The 20197-nt window shown below is 46.7% G+C and overlaps 1 protein-coding gene across 2 annotated transcripts in view; it reads left to right on the forward strand.

Annotated features, from left to right (window-relative positions):
- The first annotated feature begins 499 nt into the window (after window positions 1-499).
- LOC128345197 (procathepsin L-like) overlaps window positions 500-20197 on the forward strand; it is a 52465-nt gene continuing 32767 nt past the window's right edge. Inside the window, exons 1-3 of one of the 2 annotated variants that reach the window (XM_053296779.1) lie at window positions 500-636; window positions 4779-4976; window positions 7007-10800. In XM_053296779.1, the coding sequence (XP_053152754.1) occupies window positions 7203-8195 (993 nt within the window). In that variant the 5' untranslated portion in view covers window positions 500-636; window positions 4779-4976; window positions 7007-7202 and the 3' untranslated portion in view covers window positions 8196-10800. Of the gene's footprint in view, window positions 637-4778; window positions 4977-7006; window positions 10801-20197 lie in introns of those variants that run through there. The other variant, XM_053296774.1, reaches the window with a different exon arrangement.

Here is a 20197-nt window from a genome sequence, read left to right on the forward strand (position 1 = left end):
TGGCAGCGGCTTCTCCGAGGTTGTAGGCAGGAATCTCTCTCAGCCCTTTCTTGGAGATGCTGCCAGGGAGGGAACTTGGAACCTTCTTGCTCTTCCCAGAGCCACTCCATCCTGAGGGGAATATCTCACAGTGCTCACTTGTAAGAATATAAGACCAACCCTACTGGATCAGGCCCAAGGCCCATCAAGTCTCCCATTCATTTGCAACCAGGGCATCCCTGCTTAGCTAAACGGGACAAGTCGTGCTTGCTACCACAAGACCAGCTCTCCTCTAAGTGCACCCCTGGACTGGCTCTTCATCGTGCAGGCACCAGCCCCAAATGTCCGCCTCTCGATATCATCATTTACTATCCCTGCCTACATAGACTTTCAGGATTTGCCCTTTTGGAGTTTTGGTTGCAGAAGGGGCTGGTGCCTTTGTGGCTGATCCAATGAGAGAGAGGCGCATGGGGGTGGGAGAGAGCTGAGCCAATCAGAGGGCGGCATTGGAGGCAGCTGCTGGGAGATCTATTTCCTGAGCTGCTTCTGGAATTGAGCTGGATTGCATGGCTGTGTTTATACGCACCCGGATCAGCTGCTCAACCCAAAAGACAGTGTGTGGCTTTGCTTCTGGGGACACTTTGGATAAAAGGAGAGGTAAGAGAAAAACAAGAGCAGAAGGAGGGTGGGATGTGTTCCCCCTTCCAGGTTTCTTTCACTTCTCTGAAGTGAAAAATGGCCTGGCATCATGGCTTATGAGAGGCTTAGCCAGGCCCTGTGCAAGGTGGGGAGAGAAAGCGAGGCTTTGCAAGAACTCTTCTCTCCAACCCTAAGTGGTCTCCAGGGTTTTCAGCACCGAGCAAGCCTTGAGCCTTTTGCAAGAACGTCCTCTTTGCAAAATGACATTTCTCTTCTTTCTCCTCGCATTCCCACCCCCTGCCCCGGCTTCGCCTTTTTGCTGGTGAGCTCTGCTTTAGACACCGCTTAGGAAGGCAAAGATCTTTTTTTAAAGGAGGAAAAATCCATTGCATGCAGCAGAGAAGCGATTTTGCATGGCTCTTTTGGAGCCGGAAAAAAAAGGGTTTGCTTTTCACAGCAGGGCGGCTGACCAATCTATTCCAACCGCACATACCCTCAGGCTGGGCTAAGAAGCCTGTTTTTATTTGTTCTCAGTTTGGCATATTCTAGCATCACTGTATGTGACAGTTCTAGTAAAGGAAGGACATCTGTAGCTTCTGAATTTTTATGCAGTGTGGTGTTTTGTTTTGTTTTAAACTGATTCTGTGGCATCGCTGAAGGAGTTTATATGATTTGTGCATTGGTTTGGGGTTAAAAATAAAATGCCTTTTTGGTAATATCAGCTAAATATGCTTCAGTTTTTGTCTTTGTAACATCCATTTAAATTTGCTTCTGAATTTACATGCTTAGTATTGGAGTGTGTGTGGTTAGAAGTCAACAGAGATATGTGCATGCTGTGTATACATATATACATGTATGTTGCTATCTATGACCCTTATATCCTTCTCTTCCTCCAAAGAGCACAGCATGGCATACATGATTCTCCTGCCCCCCTCTTTTAAAATCTTTAAAATCCTTCTTCTGCCTCCCCCTCCAATCTTTAAAGTCCTGTGAGGTAGGTTAGGATGAGAGAGAGAGTTTGATGACTGAACAGGGAAGAATTTGAACTCAGGACTCTCTATTCCTAGTCAACCCACTCTTCACTCTCATCTTATTTATCTGCTGTTTATTTTTCTGTATAAATAGCTTTGAGAACTCCTCCTGCTTCCCCTGCCAACAGCGGCAGATCAAGCTGCTATGAAAAGCCCAGCTGCAGGGTTCAGGGGGAAAACACAGCAATGGAGGGTGTGTGTACACAGTATGTGTATGCACATTATGTGCATTTGCGCACACACTAAATGCATTTCTTTCCTCTGGGATGCAGGATTTCAGATTGAATCGCAGATGCTTCTCTCTACAAAAACAATCCTCTTCCCTGATCCTATCACAAAGTGGAGCTGATTTCAAAATACAGAATGGGATGGCTACTCCTACCTCCCACCTCCCTGCCACCCCAAGCAGTGCTTCTTCTTCTGTTATAGGCTTGCCAATTCTCCAGGAACTGGCATCAGACAGAGCAGTCATGGAAATGTTAATAGCTTGATCTTGTGGAAAATATTAGAATATGGGGGAAGAAGAGGCTCTAGGAATAGCTTAAAATGGGTAGTATTACAATCCCATGAGATATATGGAAGGGCTGAAAAGGGAGATTCTTCTAAAGCTAACAAGAAATCCCTAGCTCCTGTACCCATACAAATGGTCAAGAAAAGAAAATGTTGCCAAGTGTGCTTTTGCTCCTTGCACTGAACTCCCAAGAAAAGCAAGCCTAAAAAACATTTTCCATCTTAAGGTTTCAATCCTATTTCTTCCAGCACAGCACTTTTCCGTTCATAACTACAGGTCAGGCAAAGGTTTAACAGATATACCATTCACTCTCAATGTATTAGAACATACAAACAGCCCTGCTGGATCAGGCCCAAGGCCTGTCTAGTCCAGCATCCTCTAGTTTGGAAAAGAGGCTCTTAAATTGGATAAGGGGAGACATGATCAAGGTGTATAGCATTATGCATGGAATAGAGAGAGTGGACAGAGAGAAGTTTCTCTCTCACACACACATTCCATAGAACCAGGGGTCATCCCATGAAAATGAATGCCAGGAAATTTAGGACCGACAGAGAAAAGTATCTTTTCACACAGCGCACAATTAAACTATGCTGCTATGGATTTTTTTTTTGCCATGGGATGTGGTGATGGCCACTAGTTTGGATGGCTTTAAAGGAGACTTAGACATATTTATGGAGGACAGGTCTATCAATGGCTACTAGTCTGGTGGCTATGGGCCACCTCCAGCCTCAGAGGTGAGATGCCTCTCAATAGCAGTTGCAGGGGAGCAACAGCAAGAGAGAGGGCATGCCCTCACCTTTTGCCTGTGGGCTTCCAGCGGCATCTGGTGGGCCACTGTGGGAAACAGGATGCTGGACTGGATGGGCCTTGGGCCTGATCCAGCAGGGCTGTTCTTATATCCTGTTTTTCACAGTGGCCCACCACATGTCTCTGAGAAGATACACCTGTCCTCCATGAATTTGTCTAAGCCTCTTTTAAAGGCATAGAGCCTGTCAGAATCCTGTGTGCAGAAGGCAAAATACACGTGTGTATAAGCATGGTGTGTTTGTGCAATCCTCAAAATGTGCACAATTTCCTTTCTGCTGAAGGACAGGCACTCTGCACATGCACCTGGGATGTGCTCCAGGGACTGGGTTTCATCATGACTGCTTCCCATGTTCCTGGGCTGAATAATATTTGAAGCAGAACTCTGTGAGTCTTTGCCTCATTACTGTCAAGCCATAAAACTCACTGGGTGATTCTGGGCCACTCACTTATTTCTCAGCCTTAGCTACCTCACAGGGTTGTGATAAGGATAAACATAGCTGGGTACACTGCTCTGGACTCCTTGGAAGAAGAATGGGGATATAAATATCAAAATAAAATAAAAATTAATTGGTTGACAGCATGCATGCTTCTGGACAATGGTAAGACACTGTTCTTCAGTGAGAGATCTTCCACAAATTCACAGGTTATGGTAGGGTGCTGCCTGATATTGCCCATAGACCTGTCTACTGTTAGATTCACCCACACCTGGCCCCACCCCATTACCTGTTTTACCTGCTGCCCTTCCAGTTCCTCTGCCTATGCACTGGAACTCAGCTTCAAACTTTGGGAATAGGAGTGTTTTTCACAGATGCATGCACACGGAATCTTTACCAAAGAAACTCTCCTTAGCCTTCAAAAGAATTGGAAGGTGATGAAGGAAATTGAAAACAGCTTCATAATTTCTGGAGTACACTGTTTGTAAAATAATGTTGCCCTGGTTATCACGAGTGGGCAAATGTGTTCAAACACAATATCTTGCAACCAAAATGGCAGTTGGGCTTCTGGCATCTTAAAGAAGAATATGTTTGTTGCAGCAGGAAGCTTTCATAGTCAAGAGCCACCTTCATCTTACATTTGACAAAGCCGACTTTGCCTACACATATTCGGGGCACAAACAATTCGTTAGTCTTGAATTCAAATTCCTATGAAAAGCTCAACAATATCAAAATTCTCTTTTTAAATCTGATCTTTGGAGAACGTTTTTCTCCCCCCATTTCACAGGGGTGGATTTTTGGTAAGAGAGACATTTCTACCCAAATTAGCAGCTTTTGAAAGTCAAGTAGTGTAGTGTAGTGGTTAATGTTGGATTAGGTCTGGTAGGATCGGGTTCAGAAACTGAATGAACCAGAATTGAGCCTGAACCTAAAATCTCGTGGTAGAACAATCAAGTACTTGGTTTCACTCTCTGCATGAAAGCTTCATTTTCCTGCTTTTATCGAACTGTATGTATTTTGATTGTTAAATTCAATAATGTTCTTTGATCTCTTTTCTAATGTTGAGTAGCTGGCGCTGTGCTTATTTGTTAGTTTCTTTGCAAGCAGGAAACTTTAGTATTATTTCACATAAACTCAATCTAAACAAGTTCAAAATGTGTGAACTGGTTACCAGACCACTTTTTCAAGTTGGCGTGTGAACTAGAACTGAAGCCAATTGTTTAATAGTTTGACTCCCCGATTCTGATATTACTGACTCTCCATGGGAATTTCTAATGCATGCCACTTAAAAAAAAATGTAGCCAGAACTCAAGCTTATGCAGACTTCTCCGGAATATGGAAGTAAAGTTGGCCTGATGCAAACATTTTGAATTTCAGATCCGCAGAACGTTGTTTCCGCTGTGTAGGAAATGATGAAATAAGCCGAAGCAATTCAGCAAGTGAAGGCTGGTAGCAGGAAAGCTGAGAAGGTTCCAGAAGAAGGGATCCGGGCTGGCGCATGGCTGATTACAGGCCGGGAAAGGTAGCAAAACTTGCTACACTGCGGTAGTCCTTGGCTCCTTTGGCCAGCTTCCTGTATCCTTCCCAAAGTGTCCCCCAGCTGTGGGAGGGTAAGACAAAAAGCGTGTGAGATCTTCCATAGGAATTGGGGAGGGTTGGAGCTCAGTCTTTTCCCACAACATCCAGAATGTTGGAGGGATGGAGGCGGAGTTGAGCCAGGGGAGGGCTATGCAGTTGGCGGAAGTGGACGATGCCAACCGATATGTGGCGGAAGTGGACAATGCCAACCAGAACGACTTGGACTCACAGTGGGTTCCCATTGAGTTCCAGTGGACAGTGGATTTTCCTGTGGGATGGGGTGGTTGGGAGGAGGGTGACCAAACTCCTTCCAATGCAGGCACTGAGGTGGTCAAGACACTGAGCAGATTCAGTCCCAGGTTGAGATCTGGCTTTATTTTGGAACCTGGGTTAGAGTAAGCCAGGATCACTCTTTTCCAGACATTTGGAATGTGCTCCCCATGGATATAAGAGGATTGTCTTCCTTGGAGGCCTTCAGGAGAGCCTTAAAGACCCATCTTTTTAGCCTGGCTTTTAATAATACTTAGTTTTAATTGTAATTTTAAACTTCTTTTAATTCCTGGTTTTAATTGTGATGTATTTCTGGTTTTTGTGATAGGTGCCCTGGGCCACTTTGGGAAGGGTGGTATATAAATCAAATAAATAAATAAGTGATCCTGGCTTGCTCTTAACCATAACTGGGAATATAATTCTTCTGAACCTTAAAAGCATATACAAAAACACACAAGATCTCCATGTCCTATATGGAACTAGCCAGTCACTGTAAGATCTTCAACTAGATCTCAACTTTTTGCCCTGCCTCATTCGGAGGTTTTCCTGCTGGGGATTTAGGATAAGAGCTTTTCTGGTGCTGGCACCTAGTCTTTGGAACTACCTCCCACTAGAGCCACCTTATAGATTTTATTTATTTTTATTTAACTAATTTATATACTGCCCAGAACTTATGACTCTGGGCAGTTTACAATAAAAACAGTACAAATTAAAACATTGAAACAACTTAAAATGTAACACAATGTTGAAATTGTTAAAACTGTTAAACTCATTGGCTTCCTTCTACTGCTTCACCAAGACTTTTATGTCGAGGCATGTCACTATCTGTCGAGGTTTCCAGGACTATAGGAGACCAGATGTTTCCACTTGTTGATTTGCTATCCTTCTCTTTTAGCTGGTTGTTGCAGTCAGTGGCTAACATCCTGACTACTGAAGCGCTTGCAAAAGGATGTTGCACTGGTGCAGAGATGTGGTGCTAGCTACTTGAGCTACGCCTGGAGTTGGCAGTCCGGTGAAGTGTTATGCCACTGTAAGCATGCTTGCATTTTCACAACAGTTGCATAGCCTGGGCGCTTTCCAGATTACATGCTAGAACAGCAGTAAAATGCTTCGGCTTGACAGGCTCGTATTGAAAACGATCCCCAGAATCTCAAACTCCTACGGTGGGAAAATACAGCTGTTTTTCTGCAACGGACGTGCAACGTTGTAGCACTAAATCGCAAAGATAAAATCCGAAGTAAGGCATCGGAAATGTGAACGGCACCTTGCTGTCAGCGCAGGGACTGCGGTGTCACAACACAGGAGGTACGGAAGCATGCTTTGCAGATCCGTAGTAACACTGTGATAAGGGTTTATCTGCAAATAATGCTGAAGCATGCCTTGGCTCTTTTACAGGAAACTTGTGCAGGCGCTGTAGTGCAAGGATATAATAGTGCAGTTCTGCACAGCCCCCCTTTTTAGCGCAACTCTGTGATCTTCTTGCTCTAGCATAGGGATTCTCAATGTTGGGTCCCCAGATATTATTGGACTTCAACTCCCATAATCCCCAGCCCCATTTGGCCTTTGGTTGGGGATTATGGGAGTTGAAGTCCAATAACATCTGGGGACCAAGCATTGAGAATCCCTGCTCTAGCACATCTTTGTTCGCTGCGCTTCCTTAGTCAGGATGTTGGGGGAGGAGCCGAGATGGTGATGGTGAACAGCAGCCTGTTTTAGAGCTAAATAATTATTATGTCTTTTTCCTGAGAAGTTTCTAGTCTTTAAAAGGATCTTCACTGCCTATTTGGGAGACTCCTGGCAGCCCCTTTGTGGTGATTATCCAGCTTTCGGGGGAGCAGAAAGTAGACAAGATACTGTTATTCTCCAGAAACGCCAGTGCCTTGCAGGAGCTCAGGGCTTGGTGAAGCGGCACGATCAACACTTCCAGGATGGTGAGAGGTCTCTTATCCCTTCATGTCGCCTATTATGGGAAATAAAAAACGCAGCCGGGCCAATTCTGGGTCCCTACAAAAAAAATCCACCAAGGAGCTTATAATAGATGAACTTTGCCCTCTTAGTGACGATGAAAGAAACATCATTAGTATTACAATTCCCACATGTAATCAATGGTCCATCTCGAGAGCAGCATATCTCTTCTCCTTAGAGAGGCCAGTTTCCTCAACTGACGGCCCAATTTCACCAGGAGTAACATTAATGCCTGATGATCCAGAGTCTTTAGTGGAGAAATGGTTAGCATTGGCTCAGAAATTACAGCAACAGTCCACTTTTCCCATGGACTCTGTAGCAAAGCGATGTCTGTTGTCGGCAAAAATGGCGGTAACGCTCTTGGAAGGAATCACTTCTGTGAGTACGAAAGTGGACCTATTAGTGACATCTTTTGAACATGTTACTCAGAAGTATTTGGCAAAGGCAGACTCTGTAACTAAGTCTTCAGGGCCTAGTTTCGGTGATGAAGCAGGCTCAGCCAATCAACACAAACAACCGACTGTAACCTTGGATTTTGGCCAGCCTGCAGCTGGAGTTGGAAGAGCTAACTGGGCATTACAGTTAAATCAGGTTATGCTTTATGTCTGTCTGAATAATAGTAACAGAAATCGTTGGCACTCTCGCCAAGAAATAATCTGTTCCTTGAGCCAGCTCTTGAGATGTGGGCCTCAGTTTATTGATCTGGTTGCCACCAATTGGCTACCGAGCCCTCCAGAAGCTAAGAGGGTTTTGTTGACTTTTAATCAGCCCAAGATTCCGCATATGCTGTTAAAGAGGAAAACTTTCTTGCGGGCTTTCCAAATCACACCTGTCCGAGTATTCCGTGACATGACTGTAAGGCCTCTCTTCCATCAATCCAGCTCAAATCCATTGCATCTCACTATAGATAAGCAGCCTGACACAGACTCTGTTGCCATTTCTAATAAGTCCTCCACCTTCTCAGAGGCTAGAGAAGAATAACATAGTAAGAAATCAGCTCTGGCCTGCAACCCAAAAAACGACTTGAATGTTTCAACGGAGGAACGTCTGGCTGATTACTTTGGGATATTGCCAAGCAATGAACAGGATGAGATCACTTTAAAAAAAAAATCATATTTTTGTACCGCCTGATGGGTGCATCTCCAGGCGGCATTAGAGGACTTCCCTACACTCTTTCGTGAACCACTCTCAGCATGTCTTGCTTCTAAAAAGAATTACAGTCAAAAATCTGTTATTGATGACCTACTATCGATACAAGAAGCAAGTGACTCCTGTGCTCTCCACTCAGAACTTTGAGCTTATTTCACTCAACAGCTCCTCAGCCCACGAAATGGATTTGATTCAACTAGCTGGAAGAGAGAATATTGACCCTTCAGTAGCAAGTGCCGAAGAGGTGGAAAACCTGGTACAGTGGAAATCCTCACTCCCCCCAACAGCTGAAGATAGGCTGCCAATGTGTCCTGATGTAGAAAGAGGCACTTGCATGGAAGACCCCAACTTGCCAGCAGCTTCAAACCCTGCTAATTGACTGTCAAAAGACCCTGGCTTCATAAAAGTGGTCTCCTAGAATATTGCTGGCTGGCAGAATAAGTTTGTGGATGATAATTTTGAACCATATCTGAAAAGGTTTGATGTAATCCTTTTGCAGGATGTATGGTGCCAGGATACGTTTTATTATATCTGTGAGCCATCAAACAGGAGAGAGCAAGTGGTGGGCTGTGAACTTTCATCTCAGTGGAGCTTGAGGGAGATGTTGGCCAAAGGGATTGGTCTGGTAGTGAGTATATACAGACAGTTCATAGTGCTAGCAAATATTGGGGATCCATTCTTTGCATTAATATATATCTCCCTGTGTATATCCCCCAAATTATACCCTGTGGGTCGGAATTCCGATTTGTGGCTCCAGGTCTGGTCCTCCCTTACAAACGTTGTTGGAGAAAGTTGAGCAACTGCTGCCAGATGCTGATAGTTGGGGATTTCAGTGCTAGAGTTGGCCAGAATATAAACAGCTTTATTAAAAAGACACAGAACCCTTTCACATGATCAGGGAGAAAGGGCTCCTCGCTGCAAGGGAGGGAGCGTTAAAATGCTTACCTGTCGGCGGTGCACGTTCCTGTGAGAAATTTAAAGCGGCTGCCACAGTACAGAGGAGTGAAGCCGGAGTTTTAGCAGCAGCTAAACTGCAGTCAAGTACACAGGGGATTGAAGCAAGGGAAATTACCCCTCTTAGAGCCGCTGGTCCATAAATTGTAGTCACTGCCAAGTCCAATCAGGGTCGTTGCCTGGAGAAGGGTCGAGTTGCTGGTTCCGTGGTCTAAGGGTTCCAGGGAAAGTCACCTGTCGATATCCAGGCCAAGGTTGGGGGTCCAGGAGCAAAACATCACAAGGGTTCTGCGAGCTGGAAACTGAATCTGCACACCAGAGTGATCAGCTGAAACCAGTGTGAGGCAGAGGGAGAGGTCTGGCTTTATACGCCACTCCTTTCTGACCGGCTGCTTCTGCATTGCCCAACACGCTGCTCCTTTCTGCATTCTCTCCGGCATTGCACGTGGCTCACTGGACTGCTGTTTGGTCCTGGCTCCTCCCAGTCTGAAGAAAGCAACACTCCCCAACAACATCTTGCTGTTCTACAGCAGGTGAGTGCTCTGTCTGAGGGGCTTCCTCCTCTGCCTCCTGCAGGAGGATCCCCTCGGGGCTGGAACCAGAAAATTCCTCATCAGAGTCCTCTGAGTCAGACCACTGCCTGACATCACCTCACCCACAGACGAACCTTGTCGTCTGGCTGGGCCAGCAGATCGCTCACACAGACATTCGCTGGCTGCTACTGGCAGCTGGGAGGCCCCTGGAACTCCCATAATTCACCCTGCGAGTGCACGGTGCATAATGGGGAACCTGCCAATGCAGGCTAGGAGGCTACTCGTGTAGGTGCCACGTGGCACTGCCACACGATTAATTAGCCACGAGTAAGAGCATGTGTAGTGACCAGCCTCCTCTCCCTCTAAATAGTTAGCAGGAAGTGAACCCTGTCTTGACTGACAGGCTGCTGAACTCCAGGGCTCAGCCAATCAGCACACCAGATAGGTGGGACCTAAAGAGCTGTTGCCAGGAAGAAGGGAGTTCTTTGTTGGGAGAAGCTAGGCCGGAGGTGCTCAGGAGAACATGTGGCCATGGAGGTTGGCTGCAGGAGGATAACTAAAGCCTGGGAAGACAAGATTACAGGAGGCTTGAAGTTTGGTGTTTGGAGTTTGGTGAGTTCAAGGGAAAGGAACATTTAGTCCAGGGAAAAGTTTGTTTAGTCAGACTTTGCATTAGGGATGTTATATTTCTCTGGTGTGTGTGCTCTGCATATTCTGGATACTGTTCTATTATAGTTTACCTGCAACATAATTAAAATAAGAAACACTAGACTATGCTCAATACACCTAGGGCATTACAAAAGCCTCTGTAAACATTTAAGTGTGCATTAAGACAACCTATTTTTTGAATCCTACTAAATATTTTTAACTGTATCTAAAAGCTGAGAAAGCCGCAGATGGAAGCAGTCTGTAGTAATTGAATAAAACTGTTTTTTCTTTTCGTTTTACAAGCCTCTCCGAGTTTATTTTTAACTTAGGAAAGTGGGGAGGGGATTTCTCTGGCACAAATTATTTTATTTATTTGAAATATTTATACCTCTCCTCTCTAGTGCACTACTGCTCATGGCAGATTACAACAATAAAATAGATATAAGACACAATAAAAGTAATAAAACTAGCCAAACTGAACAAACAAGTTAAAAGTCGAGTTAAAAATCACAGTCATTATTGGGTTCAAATTAAAAGTTTTTTAAAAGCCAAAAATTAAAAATTATAAAAAGCTAAAGAACCTACCAGATATAACAAAAAATGCAGTTTTAAAAAGTGTCCTTAAAAAGTTGTGTTTTAAATTGTTTTTAAAAAACACTGAGGGAGGGAGCATGGCAAAACTCTTCAGGGAGGGCATTCCAAAGCTGAGGGGCCACAATTGAAAAGGCCCTGTCTCTAGTCCCCACCAACCAGATCTCTGTTAATGGCAGGGCCATGAGCAGGGCCTGAGACAATAAGTGGATGGCCCTGGCAGATTCCTGTAGGCAAATGTAGTCCGACAGGTACCCCAGCCCAAGCCGTGTAGAGCTTTAAAGGTCAAGAACAGCACCTTGAATCTAGCCCAGAAGCAGACTGGTAACCAGTGAAGCTGCCACAGGATGGGTGTGATACTTATGAAACAACTTGCACCCATTGGCATAACAGTCTTCAAGGGCAGCCCCACATAGAGCGCATTGCAGTAGTCTGGTCTGGATGTTACCAACACATGAGTGACTGAGAACAGGTCTGACTTCTCCAAGTAGCGGCACAGCAAACACATCCTCAAGCGTTCAGCAGCCAACAGTTTTCTCATCAAGTGCAGGCTTGCATGTGGAAGATTTTTGTACTTGTCCAAGAGCCAAATTAAGAGAGTTTTCTCTGGGATTATCCCACCCCAAGCCCAGAGAGTTTCTGTAGACAAAAGGGGTGGTGGTGGCAGCATTTTAAACCTACCAGGAATATAGAATAATTTTAGGAGAAGCCTAGCCTGGCAGCTCAGCAGGGATGATTCAGCATTTCTTTCCCTCACATGAGCTTGCTCTGAGACAAAGGCTTTTATCTGCTACAGCATGTTCATACCCTTAACCCTGGCTACCAGCTGGGATTCCCTACAGGGTTTGCTGCTGTGCCATTACTGGGAGCCACGCAGCTCCTGGCAGTTCTCACACACAGGCAAAACCGGGCTAGGCTTCCTTAGCGTTCTGCCTGCGTGTGTGAATAGCCCCACAGACTAGTTTAGAGGACTCGTGGTATCTCATCTGGACCTCCCTCGAGAAGATGTGGTGAAGATGTGGGCAGGTGTTTCAGCAATACCTGCCCAAACACAGAGACCATTTGGAGCAGCGGTCAGACAGGTTTGTTTGTTTGTTTTACATATTTTTATACCGCCCAAAACTTACGTCTCTGGGCAGTTTACAACAAGATAAAAACAAAAGTAAAACATTAGTTAAAAACAAAAACAAGAAATTAAAAACACAAGTTAAAAATTTTAAAACAATATTCTAAAACAACATTAAAAATAATCAAAATAGTATCAGTTAAAAGTCTGGGTGAACAGATGTGTCTTTAAAGACTTTTTTAAAATGGTCAGAGATGGGGAGGCTCTTATTTTACTAGGGAGCGCATTCCAAAGCCTCGGGGCAGCAACGGAGAAGGCCCATCCCTGAGTAGCCACCAGACGAGCTGGTGGAAAATGCAGACAGACGTCTCCTGATGATCTCAGTGGGCGGTGGGGTTCATAATGAAGAAGACATTCTTTTAAAAACCCAGGGCCCAAGCTGTTTAGGGCTTTATAGGTTATAACTAACACCTTGTATTTTGCCTGGAAACATATCAGCAGCCAATGTAACTCCTTCAGTACAGGAGTAATATAGGAGTAACTCCTTCAATACAGGAGTAACCCAGGTTACCACCCCTGGGCAGATGATCTTCTGCTGCAACTGATCCTAGAGACGTGATGGGGAGAAAAAGATTAAGAAGAGCATGAATGTGGGTAGGATTCACTTGAGTTGGTAGAGGCTCAGCAGGGGATTGCAGGACCACCCACAGGAGGGGGGGAGGGCACAGCTGGGACCATAGAGCCTGTGCTTCCCAGAACAGACTCTGGCTGACATCTATGCCTGGAGCAGAGAGGTCTTAAGCAGGCCAGGCTTCACTTGTAGCAGCATCACAGCCAGCATTCCCTCTAACAGGGGATTCCAGATGTTGTTGACTAGCATTCCTTGGGGGCACATTTCTATGGGGAGGAGCTCCTGTAAGCGGTGCCTCCCTCCCTATGGAGATGCATTCCTTCAAGAGGAATTCATTCTTCGATGGGGGAGAATGCACACCAGTGGAAGAGTGGTGGGGGCTATGGGTGTATGAGGGGAGAACAATGTGAATGGCTGCCCGCTGCTGAGCAGCTCTGGCTGGCTGGGGGTGGGTGGGCAGGGGCAGGCTTGTTGGGAGGGATGGCACATGGGCTGACTGAAGAACTGAAGACTGAGAAAGCAAAGCCAGCAGCAGCGAGTTACTGAGAGACAGACTGTCGCTGACCGGGAGAGGGATGGAGCCAGGAGAGAAGGTGGCAAAAGTCTGTCTTCCTCAGCCCCGCATTCCTCCAAAAGAGGCGGGGCTGAAGAAGCCTAAAATGGACCCATCTGCCTCATTTGGCGGATGGTGGGGCTGAGGAAGGCAGTCTTTCACCGCCTTCTCTCCCGACTCTGTCCCACCTCTAGGTGGCCATGCCCCTGTCCCCCTCTCCCGGAATCCCCATCCCAGTTGCAGCCAACGGAATGTTGGCAACCCTACTCCCCCCCTCCTTTGTACTCCCTAACAACTGGCATTTAGTGATAGACTGCCTCTAAGCCTGGAGGTTCTATTTAGCTATCAAGCCTACAAGGCATTGATTAGTGGCTCTCCCCGTTTCCCCCTCCATAAATCTCTGAGTGCAGAGGTGGTCAATCTGAGGCTCTCCTCTCCAGCTGTTGTTGCACTACAAATCCTATCATCCCCAACAGGAATAAATTGTAGTGGGGATGATGTATGTTGTGGTCTTCAGCAACAGATGAAGAGCCTCAAGATTGTCCTCAGTATTGTCTTAACAGACTGGCAGTGGCTTCTCCAAGGTTGCAGGCAGGAATCTCTCGCAGCCTATCACTCTCTTTAAAGAGAAAAAAGTCCCTTTCCATTTATGGGAAACAAGGTGGCGTTTATACCACCAAGTACTATCACTTAATGCGGCTAAGCCATGGCTCCCAGAGGACCAGCAAGAGTGTCCTAAAATCACCTGCAAACAGAAAGCTAGTGAGCTAGGCAAGACATTCAGGGAAACCCACTCACATTTCTTTAAAAAGTGTGTGGTAGCCAAAAGAGTGTGGCAGGGAGTAAGCAAGTTGTTAGAGTGGCCTGATTTGGAAAAACAGACTTGGGAAGAACTAACCTCAGGTTTGAGTGACAGAACCTCTTTTCGAGGTCCCAGAAAGAAACCTTCAAGGAAATGGGACGGAACGGGTGCCCTCATACTAGGGAACTGGAACATTCCCCTTCTCGTAATCAGGTTAGTAAACCTGTATGTCATTTATGCAATGCTCCTGCATAGGAATAGGGAGGGAAGATGTGACCAAGAGGTTCGCGCAGATGAGACAGTAAATCTCTTCTGGAAAAATTTGTATGGTTATGTGCAAAAAGACAAGAGTACCTCTTCTAAACAGCAATGGGACAAATTGTGGAAATGGACGTCGGACGTAACCCCCCCCCCCCCCCGATTACCTGATGTGCCTTGTAATCTCCCACCCCCGAGTTACAGTACTACCTGCATATACTTCATAACTTGTGTGTTTCCAAATTCTTGTGTGTAAATCTTTGTAGATATATCATGTACAAACAACCACTTTGTATATAATTGTGCTTTGGCAACGTACTGTATGCTTTGGTAGTTTGTTGGTTCAATAAAAAAAATCTTGTCCTATAAAAAAATAAAAATAAATAAAATCTTGTCCTATCTTGGAGATACCAGGGAGGGAACTTGAAACTTTCTGCTCTTCCCAGAGCAGCTCCATCCTGAGGGGAATATCTTACAGTGCTCACACATCAAGTCTCCCTTTCATATGCAACCAGGGCAGACCCTGCTTAACTAAGGGGTCAAGTCATGCTTGCTGCCACAAGACCAGCTGTCATCTGGCCTATTCTGGAGCTATTCTGCAAACTGCTTCTTTGGGAGATGGCTGATTAATCCTCCCAGGCAGACGAGAGCACTCTTTAAAACTCCTGGCCTTCACACTACATTCAGGGCTGGCCAACCACAATTGCATGCATCAGTAAGTATAAACAGGGAACATCGGTAACTTCAATCTCTCTTGCAAAACTTAAATAAATTCTATTCTTTGAGCCTCTACTTGTTGTGAACTAGGCGGCCTCAAAGCCTGTCCACACACGCTTTCTTCCCACTCAAGGCAAGAAGATGGCATGCACAGCATTTTTGTGTTAACAGCGGTTCTCCGGTAGTCTTCCAATGGGGAAGCTTGGACTGTCTAAGCGAGGGAAAGCAGGCAGATGGTTTCAGGCCCAGGGAAATGCCCAGGGCTTCTGCTTCAAGAGCCTTCTTCTACCTGCTTCATTGGCCCAGAAACTGCTTCTGCTTGGCCCAGAAGAGAAGCTCTGGAAGGGAGGCCCAGTGTGATTTCACCATCTGTGAAGAGGACCCAAAAGGACAGAACAGATCATGACATAAACATTGCACAGGGGTGGGGGTGGAGGTTCTACAGTAAAATAGTAACAACACATTCAATCGGGCAAATTGCAAATACTAGTATCAGTGGTGTGTTTTTGATCTCACAGAGTGCTTCTGGAGTGGCCTGGACTCTTCAGTCTCCTGTGCATGAGGGCGGGCAAGACGATTGGGAAGAATTTCACCCGGGATACAGTAGCAGCCCAAGAAGGGCTGGAGGCATGTGCGCTTGGGACATCCGCCAGTGGGAAGAAGAGCAACTCTTGCGGAAAGGCAGGTAGGGTGGGTGTTGGATGAAAGGAATTCCAAGACAAGATGCCACAACCAAGAAGGCCCTGCTCAAAAGACGAGGAAACTGAAGGAGATTTCAAGGTCAGGTAGGCTCATACAGAGCAGGGGATACTTCAAGAAGCGTGGGCCAGTTAATTTAGGGCTTTAAAGGCCCCAAACAGCACTTCCAATGAGTATCCTCAGAAGCCCTGAATAACCTGGGACCTGCACACCTCAGACGTGGCTCTCTCCCCTGCTGGACCTCCCTCCTCCTCACTCATGAAGGTATCCTGGAAATGGCCTGGCTTCACATCCCTTTACTGAACTTGCTTCCACCTTAGAAAGTTCTTCCCAAAGAGCTGGAAGTGGCCCCCTTGAGAGAGAGAGAGCGCACTTTTGCCAGAGGCAAAAATAGTGGGGTTTGCCAAGACATTCACTATTCACCGTCCATCCTTTTGAGCCAAGCCCTCTCCCGACATTCAGGGGAGCAGCACTGCACACGCTTACATGTGCTGAAAGCGAGTCGCACATTTCGCGCAGGCCTGTCACTCACCGCCTCCTCTGTGTCGCTCACGGATATAGTCCGGCATTCCCCTGAAGAGGCCACCTCTGTATCCACGCTGACGGGTGCTTCCGTGATGGGGAGGCCCAGGCAAATTCCAGGACAATTTCTGTGTCAAATATTTGGATAGGATATTTGGATAGGCTAGTCTGAGGACTGGCTTAGGGGGTGGGGGGACAACATCAAGCCAAGAACACAGGAGAACCTCGTTAATTGCGGGTCCAGTTTCATGTATCCGCGGTAGGGTAATGGACACCTGACCTCGATATAAACAGGGGCAGGGGACAGCAGGAAAAGGGATAAACCCACATATTCATGAAACGGGGGGGGGGCTGGAAATGACCTTGGAGTCAACCACCACCACACCGCCACACACACACAGAATGGAACCCCCATTAATAACTGGATTCTCCTGTACGCCTCCATTTAAAAACGCAGATCTCCATTTTAGCTCAAAAATACCAAATACTTCCACTCCACCCTGAGTGAACATAAGAACATAAGAGCCCTGCTGGATCAGGCCCAAGGCCCATCTAGTCCAGCATCCTGTTTCACACAGTAGCCCACCAGATGCCGCTGGAAGCCACAGGCAGGAGTTGAGGGCATGCCCCCTCCTGCTGTGACTTCCCTGCAACTTGTATTCAGAGGCATCCTGCCTTTGAGGCTGGAGGTGGCCCACAGCCGTCCAACTAGTAGCCGATGATAGACCTCTCCTCCATGAAGTTATCCAAACCCCTCTTCAAGCCATCCAGGTTGTTGACTGTCACCACATCTTGTGGCAGAGAATTCCACAAGCTGATTATGTGTTGTGTGAAAAAGTACTTCTGTTTGTTGGTCCTAGATTTCCCGGCAATCAATTTCATGGGGTGACCCCTGGTTCTAGTGTGATGTGAGAGGGAGAAGAATTTCTCTCTCTCCACTTTCTCCACACCGTGCATGACTTTATAGACCTCTATCATGTCTCCCTGCAGTCGTCTTTTTTCTAAACTAAATAGCCCCAGGTGTTGTAGCCTTGCCCCATAAGAAAGGTGCTCTAGGCCCCTGATCATCTTGGTTGCCCTCATCTGCACCTTTTCCAGTTCTGCAATGTCCTTTTTTAGATGTGGTGACCAGAATTGTGCTCTGAAGGGGACACATTCCTCCCTTTTGTTACTGAAGGAGGACAGTCTCTTGCTTTTGTTATGGAAGGGACAAGGCTATCAAGCTACAGGCCTAAACCCCCTTGTCACCGTAGCTAAGCAACTCAACCAGACCAGATGCTTCTGGGGAGACCACCAGCAGAGGACTGCAATGCCCTTCTCAACATCTAGTATTTCCAGATACAGACTGTCACAGAAAATTGATCTTCTCTTTTGCTGTCAGGGATACTAGCTGTTGATGACCCTCCTCCTCCCCGCTCCATTTAATTTTTCTAATCTTGTGGCGGGGGGAGCTTTCTAAACAAATGGCACTAGAGCACATCTTGTTGCAGTGAGTTCCACAAGCTGGATGGGGCTGCTGCCCTCGGTAGAGCTTCTGCTTTGCATGCAGAAGGCCCCAGGTTCAATCCCTGGTTCAATACCTTCAGGTATGGCAGGGGAACACCCTTCTCTGCCTGAAATCCTGGAGAGCTGCTGCCAGTCAGAGCAGACCATGCTGGACTAAGTGAACCAAGGCCCAGACTCAGCAGAAGGCAACTTCATAGGTCCACATGTCTGGGTAGCCAAGGAGGCAGGTCAGTTTATGGACCTGCACGCTTGGATGTGATGTTTTAAAACCCCTTTTCCTGCCCTTGAGATGGCCTCGTCCCCCCACCCCCACCCCACCCCCGCCCAGCAAAAGGACACGATACAGCTTCAAATTGCCTAGCTTTATTGTTCTGGGTGGCTTAAGAGTGACACCCAGACTGCCAGATGAATACAGTCTCCAGAAATGAGAAACATTTAAAAAAAAAAAAACACCCTTGGAAAAATCAAATGCAGACAGTCTAGGTGGGAGGACAGTGCCCTCTGGTGCCAGAGAAAGGAACTGTGCTGGCGGTATGTCTGGATTAAGTTGGGAGAGGGGCAAGCGAGTCCCAATCACAGGGAGAGACAGAGTGTGTGGGATCCACAGCAAATGAGGCAGTCGCATAGTACTTGTGGGGCACAGCATAGAACAGATTACAAAGCAACCCCCCCCCACTTGGTGGCCCATGTTTTGGTCGAATTTCACGGATGCTGTCCCCCAACCCCCCCCACACACACACACCAGGGGAGCCCTGTGATGCTTCACTGGCAGTACCAGTAGTAGCACTTGAAATGGAACCAAAGTTGGAAGATGCTGTTGGCGAACTGGCAGCGGAAGCCACTCATGGCTGATTATTTTGAAGACAGTGAAGGGAGACCCAGCATGGAAGCGCAGGGTACATGGGAAACTGCCATATAATGAGCCAGACCCTTGGTCCAGCTAGCTCAGTATTGTCTACACAGACTGGCAGCAGCTTCTCCAAGGTTGCAGGCAGGAGTCTCTCTCAGCCCTATCTGGGAGATGCTGCCAGGGAGGGGACTTGGAACCTCTGCAAGCAGGCAGATGCTCTTCAGACAACACACATTAGACGAAGCAACTATGTCTGGTGCTTATGGTGATGCCTGTAGTGCCTGGGCTGCGCAGCTTCAGCCCCCCTGCAGATGTTGGCCTACAACTCCCATAATCCCTCGCTATTGGCCACCGTGGCAGGGGATTATGGGAGTTGTAGTCCAAAAACAGCTGGGGGAGGGCTAAATTGAGCAGGCTTGGAGAACTCCAGGCAGAGCCAGCGTTGTGTAGTGGTTAGAGTGCTGGACTAGGACCGGGGAGACCCGAGTTCAAATCCCCATTCAGCCCTGAGACTTGCTGGGCGACTCTGGGCCAGTCACTTCTCTCTCAACCTAACTTACTTCACAGGGTTGTTGTCAGGAGGAACTTAAGTATGTAGTACACCACTCTGAGCTCCTTGAAGGAAGAGCGGGATATAGAATGTAATAAATAAAAAATAAATAAAAATAAACTCTTGAAAAGCACAGGGCCTGGCTGCATTCCAAGACCTGTCCCTCGGGAAGCTCTCTGCAATCGGATGCCACCCACTGCTTGCATATTCCACCCTTTTACTTTAAGTGGCCAGATTATTAGCCGTTGTTGTGGTGACCTTATTACTTCCTGTAGGAAGCACCTGGAAATGGTTTGTTCTTCAAATGATTTGAGAAATCCCTTTTGGTTCCCCTTGTATGTGTGTCATGACGTTTTTTGTAGAGTACCTCAGAAACCAGCAGGAGATTTCTATACCCAACGTACAGAGTATGAGTTATAAAAGGGGAATGCTTCTGCTGCTCACACAACTGGCCCTCTCCCCTCGTCTCTCTGCAGCCTCTCAAAAATAGGTCCCCAGGGGTCTCCACAGCAGAAGCAGCAGCTCCCTTGTGCAACTGTGGCTCAGTATGTCAAGCCTTATAAACAGAAGCCACTTGTTACGGTTACATTTATGGTTCTATACATGGTGATGTTTCTCCTCACAACAACCCTGTGGGGTAGGCCAGGCTATAAGGTAAGTGACTGGCCCAGAGTCACTGAGTAATTTCCATGGGTGAGCAGGGATCTGAACTTGGGTCTCCCCAGTCCTAATCCAACACTCTAACCCAGGCGTAGACAACCCTGGCACTCCAAAAAATTGTGGCTGAGGGGTGATGGGATTTGTAGTTCATCAACTACTGGAATGTCAAGGTTGTCTCCCCCTGTGCTAATCACTACACCACACTGGCTCTCTCAATAATAATAATAAATTAATGATGCACTTGGGTCCCTAGATATTGTTATACTACAGCTCCCATCATCTCCAGTCACAATG

The sequence above is a fragment of the Hemicordylus capensis genome, chromosome 2 (assembly GCF_027244095.1).
Source record: "Hemicordylus capensis ecotype Gifberg chromosome 2, rHemCap1.1.pri, whole genome shotgun sequence".
Lineage (NCBI taxonomy): Eukaryota > Metazoa > Chordata > Lepidosauria > Squamata > Cordylidae > Hemicordylus > Hemicordylus capensis.